Source organism: Ursus americanus, chromosome 4, assembly GCF_024610735.1.
Source record: "Ursus americanus isolate L20-20 chromosome 4, mUrsAme1.1.p, whole genome shotgun sequence".
Taxonomy (NCBI): Eukaryota; Metazoa; Chordata; class Mammalia; order Carnivora; family Ursidae; genus Ursus; species Ursus americanus.
Window position 1 is genome coordinate 54,640,349 of NC_142130.1, and position 6,166 is coordinate 54,646,514.

Below are 6,166 nucleotides of genomic sequence, written 5' to 3' on the forward strand. Positions count from 1 at the left end.
CACTTGAATAATTCAGGTTTAAAAGATCCAAGGTATTCCCCTACTTCATCATTTCTAGGAGAAATTCAGCATAGATAAAGCAATGTGATTTGAAGGAGATACCATAAAATGATAATACAACAACAACAAAAAATTTAAATGCTCATTTCAGCAATCTCAAACAAAATGAACAATCACATTGACTCTAGGTAACAAAAGCTGTCACTACTAGGAATTATCAGCTCATTAGAAAGCAAAAGTCTGTTTTCCCCTTTCAAAACAAAATTTATAAAACTAAATTCAAATATGGTTAGAATAAAGGGTTAGTAGACACAGTTACACAACAAGGATTTTCAATGTATTTTCAGAAAGAGAGAAGTAGCACCTGTCAAATCTGTCAAAAGCCTGAGCAAGATTTTGACAATTCTTCCAGTGAACTAAATTTCTTTAGATGTGGAACTCCTATTCTGAGGTCTTCAAGATGTGGCTATGAAACATTAACAATCAATTACTTAATGAGCAAATTCCTAATGAGTGCCTTCCAAGGACACAGATACTACTCTAGGCACTGAGTATACAGCAAAGAACTAGATAAACAAATCCCTGCTCACATGAAGCTTATATCCTAGTATGGGGGATCATACCAAAATGTAATAATTTAACAAGGAAATGTAATCTATTAGCAAATGTAATATTTTAACAAGGCAAATAATAGTTGGTGATAAGTGCTCTGCTGAGAATTACCATAAAGTGATAATGTAACAGAGCAACTAGATTGGCTACTCTAGACTGGCTGACCCGGAAATACTTCTCTTTTGGTGATGTCTGAACTGAGGTCTTCATGTTCTAAGAAAAGGCTAGCCATTTGAAATACAGGAGAGCCCAGAAAGAAAAAGGGACACCTATTGCAAAGGGCTAAGACAGAATGAACTTGGCCTGTTGAGGTACAAAATAAAGGGTGGTGTGGGTGGAAGAGCATAAATTAGAGGGGAGTAAGTAGTAGAAGATGTGGCAGATATCAGTCCTGATAAGTAACCTGGGTTGTATTACATCTGTTAGATGGAAGCCACTGGAGGGTTTACGCAGGAATGAGATCTGATCACTCTGGCTGCTAATTGAAGCAGAGTCCAAAGAGGGACAAGACAGAAACCGGGAGCCCTGTTAGGCATTTACTGCAGTAGTTAAGGCAAGTGAGGATGATAACATGTACTCTGATGGAGTTAACAGAGGAGAGAAATGGAAAAAGAGCATTCAGGGTGTCTTAGAGCTAAAGACTAAGACTTGATAGATCGGATAGGAGGGCCTTTCTTTGTGTAAGTAGTTGGCTTTCATTTGCCTTCAACATTCCTAGTAAACAAGCAGACTTCAAGAAGACAGACAGGAGTGTGAGTCTTGAGCTCTAGGATCAAGTTTGACTTCCTGGTGAAGATTGTTCTTAAAGCCCAATGATACAAACCTGCTTATTTGTATCTCTGAGTAATCAATGCTCTTTAGAAGAGGAAGCTTTAGGAGAGTAAGAGTTAATAGACACAATTTCATAAAAATGATATATATAAACAAAAGGGTCTATAAATTATGAGCCTCTTTTAATTGATAAAGGATTGTTATTTTAGAGATGAGATTCTTACCATTGATAATCAGAACAATTATCCTCGAGAAATTTAAGTGCATAGACTGGTTTCAGATTGCCTGCCTATGAGTCACAGCCTCCCCACTTACCAACTAAATACATTGGGCAAATCACTTAACCACTTAGTGCCTCAATTTCCTCACCTATAAAATGGGGATAATAGTAAGTATGTCATGGTGTACTTGTGAAGATTAAATGAACTAGTACACATAAAGCAATCAAAATAATATCTGGCACATAACCACCACTCAACAAATGCAAGTTGGTATTATTATCTACAGTCTCCCTACACTGTACATAGAAGTGTGTTCACACTTCAGTTTTCTAGTTAGATGCTTGGTAAGAGATGAAATCAAAGATTCAGAATAAGCTAGGGAAACATTTGAAAAACCCTCCTCAAAAAAATAGAGACTGGGAATTTGGCAGATTAGGCTGTAGGGGTGCCTGGGTGGCTCAGTCGGTTGAGTGTCTGACTCTTGATTTCAGATCAGGTCATGATCTCAGGGTCTTGAGATCAAGCCTTGCCAGGATCCACACTCAGCAGGGACTCTGCTTGAGACTCTCTCTCTCTTTCTGTCCCTCCCCTGCTCACTCTCTCTCTAAATAAATAAATAAAATCTTGGGGAAAAAAAGTAAACTATACACGTGCCAGTCATTCCTAAATCTCTCATCTCTAGCCTTGACTCAACCCTGGAGCTCCAGATTCATATACCCCGCTACCTGCTGGACACTTGACCTGGTACTTAATAGGCATATTATTGGAATAAAAAGGGAAAACAATCAATATTCTCTTCAGTAAGTGAATGATCAAGTGACCAACTCCAACTGCAAAAACTCTTGGCTCTGCTCCCTAATAACAAAATCCCTGCTGGGAATGACATTCTAAATTTTCAAGCAACATACTGAGAAAGTACCCAGTCCGGTCAACTAAATGAAACCTCAGGCATTGTATCTGTTCACTTTGGCATTAAGGTTTTGCAATTATGATTCTAATGCATGTATTGTTTACTATAAATCACCTCAAATAATTTCTTAAGGTATGCAGGGAATAAGGAAATAAGTAAAATGAAATGTCAGGTGCCATTAGATGACCCCTATGCTCTGTTACCTGAGCACACTGGCTGCACACTTTTCAGCAAACACAACTCTAAGTTGTCTTATCCTGGACCATGACTCCAATTACCAACAATGATGTCAATAGGGTGACATCCCAGGTAGACTAGGACAGTCCCAGAAAAATTCTAATAGCATGGCCTTTCATTCTTAAAAAATATTTAATTGGGTGAGAAATTATAAGGCTATCTACATACATGATCACCAAGAACTCTGTAGCATCTAGCACACATGCATGCATTTATTCAGCTAATATCTCCCAAACACCAGGTGCCAGGTCCCATGTTGGGCTCCAGTACAATGCAGGATTCTAGCACAAGAGTATAAGTCCTGAATAGCGAAGGATGTATGCAAAAAAGGATCATATGTAGATCAAGAGCGTTAGTAAGAGTCTCTGAGTTACTTATCACATCTAAGACATGAGACAAGCAAAAACTACATTTCCTTAGACAATAAATAGATAACCGGATATATTAGACAGATGTTATACATAGTGTGCATCAGTGTTTGGGAATCTGTACGTTTGTATAGTTTGCTTTTAGAAAACATGCATAAGAATTCATGAGCATGAATGTTGAACTTTTGTTGTAGATGTAGATTGTTGAATAAATGGCTAAGTGCTTCTTGCTACCATAAGTGTGAATAGAAAACAGATGGTAAGGAAAGATGTTTACTTTTATAAGCAAGTAGCATAGCACACAACAGAAATAAAGGCATCATTACAACTATCTTTCTTTTCTCTAACTTAAGGCACTATTTCTCCTATGACCTTCAAAACAAAATACAGTTCACACATTTTAGGCTGATCTTTTCCCCCATTAACATAAGTAGATCAGGAAATCTGAATTGGTTCAGTTTTTATTTCTTCTGAATTAGATATACTATACAGATTATTTAGGCAAATCACTGACAAATAATCAAGCATATCTTAAGGACTTTTATACACCCACTATACTTAAAAGCAGTTAACAAAGCAAATGCCCCTGATACTTTTAAAGTCAGCAAGTTTGAAATGTTAATCTTAGAGCTAGAAGGAATCTAAGGCGCAGGGTGACTCTAACATACTATCTTGATGGGAATCCTGGTAACTTACATGAAGAAGGCTACAGATCCAATGCTTAGAACTGTTGGTTGGTTAAAACCCTTAAAAAGATGATCTCTAGGGACCCCTCATTTTACAGATCATGATACTGAGGCCTGGTAAACCCACATTGTAAAAGTGGATAAAGTATGACTTTGAAACTCAGGCACACTTTGTAACCTCTTCCCAGATCTCCTTCTTTCTGTGGGTTTCTAAGAACATTACAGAACTTTTCTCAGTTTCTCATCTATAAAAATGAAAGTAATACTTATCTTGTAAACATACTATGAAGATTAAATGAATTTGTGTTTATGAAAATATCTGGCACATAATAGACACTCATACATGTTAATTTCTTTCCTTCTAAAGGGTGACTAACTTGAGAGACATACGGCTGGTAACAGGCAAGAGGCAGGGCTAGAATCAAAAAATAGGATCCCCTTTACCACTCAAAAGGAATTCAATTATTTCTTAAATAACTTCTATACTTAAATCACACCATAAAATACAGCTTTAAACACCTGAGTTGAGGGGTGGGAAGGGTTACTAAAGTAAATGTGGAACGCTACACTTCAAGAGGTATTTCCTAGAAACAAAGTAGCAACAGAGTCAGGAAGTTTAATGAAGGAAGTATTACACTGGCTACCTTTTTAAAAATGACATATACTCAGTTTGTACCTGAAGGCTACCCTTCTGGAAACAATGGTGTAGAATTTTGCAGCTTTAATGGACACTTCACAACACATATTTCAGAATTAATGTTTGCAACAGATATGTACCAAGTGTCAATCATGTACAGGGCCTGCTGGATTACATGACATGGATCAGACTTTGGTTTTGTCCTTAAAAAATCTTAGAATCTGGTAGAGAAAAGAGGTAGACTTTGAAGAATGATTAAAAAACATAACTGTATATTAAGCCTCATGGAAGCTGAAAGGTTCAAAGTCAGCCTGTGGCGAGGAGTTACTTAATGCTATCTACTTAAGGATAAAATATTCACTGCATTAGCAGTGGGTACACGTAGCATAGTAAGTTGTTTGAATTGTGTTAACTAAATTCTAGTCTTGTTTCTGAGGCCAACTAGCTATGTGAAATTGTCAAGTTACTTGATATCTTTAGGTCTCATGTTCCTCTTCTGTAAAATGGTTGAGTTCAAAAGGATGATCTCTATCTAAACCTCCTTCAGGCTTTAATAGTTCAAATAACACGATAATGATGATAGCAAGAAAAACCATAGCTTATATGTACCTCGCACATATTATGTGCCAAGCACTGTGCTAAAGTGCTTCATTTGTATTATGTTTATTTAATCTTCAGAACAATCTAATGAAGTTGGCATTATTATCCTTAATTTACAGGTGAGGAAAAGGAGCCGAAGCAGTATTAGAGGGGCCAGAGTCGCGATCTAAACAGAAGCGGTCTGACCTAACCCAGGAGTTACCCTTAACCGCTACACGCAAACTCCCTGAATTCATGAAAAATCTCTTATCTATTAAGAAATATGTAAAAAGAAAAGCTTGGAAAAGTGTCCTTCCTGAGAGGCGGGCAGACCTGAGTTAGAGTCACACTGTTTCACCTAGTAATAAGGCTGTCGCGCCACTTCCTCCGCAGTGGTCCCACGCTCCCACAGCTGGGCACACCACCGAGGGGCCATACGCCGTGACCGTCAGAGGCTGGCCCGAGCCGAGGCTCACCGAAGGACGCAGGGGTGAGGGTGGGGGGTCAGGGGAGGCCCCGCACCCGCGCGGGCAGAATGGGTACCTGGGCTGCCGGCTGCTCCTGCGGGCTGGTTCTCCCACCACTCGTCTCCAAGATCATCTGCCATCTCCAGGCGGGACTAGTTGTGAGCGGACCACCAAGGGAAAGCGGGCAGTGGCAGGTATTCTCGCCGCCTCCAAGCCGGGAGGTCGGCCAGCACTGGCTGCTCGCACGCGGAGCCTCTCCTCAGACACTGTCGCCTCCGCCCCGCGGCAATGACGTCACACCTCCGCCCCGCCTCCCCAGCCACTGCGCCCATCTGGTCGCAGTTTCCACACAAGCGCTGATGAGCAGGCTCTGTCTGGTAACTCAAAATAAATCCTCACAAAAGCATAAAGACAAGAAAATGCAAAAAAAAAAAAGAAAGAAAGAAAAAACACCAAAAAGATTATCTTTTCAACTTTTTCAAAACCTTTTGTTTACTTTTCTTTTCTTTTTTGCCGAAAAGCTATTGACGAAAGTGTGAAACAGGATGCTAAGACAATTTTTCTCTGTTCGGTTTCAAAAAACTTGATCAGCGGGAGAAGAGCAGAGCACGTGGGTGTGTTTTCGTTTGTGTGTCTATGTTGGGGCGCCTTTGTAGATAGTTTGCTCTTGGGAAACGT

The 6,166-nt window shown here is 39.5% G+C and overlaps 1 protein-coding gene across 4 annotated transcripts in view; it reads right to left on the reverse strand.

The window, feature by feature from the left end:
* CMSS1 (cms1 ribosomal small subunit homolog) overlaps window positions 1–5,775 on the reverse strand; it is a 384,053-nt gene extending 378,278 nt beyond the window's left edge. For 2 of the 4 annotated variants that reach the window (XM_045785368.2, XM_087861695.1), the window contains exon 1: window positions 5,565–5,775. In XM_045785368.2, coding sequence (XP_045641324.2) covers window positions 5,565–5,621 — 57 coding nt within the window. In that variant the 5' untranslated portion in view covers window positions 5,622–5,775. The remainder of the gene's footprint in view (window positions 1–5,564) is intronic. The other 2 variants (XM_045785367.2, XM_087861698.1) reach the window with 1 other exon arrangement.
* Window positions 5,776–6,166: the final 391 nt, after the last annotated feature.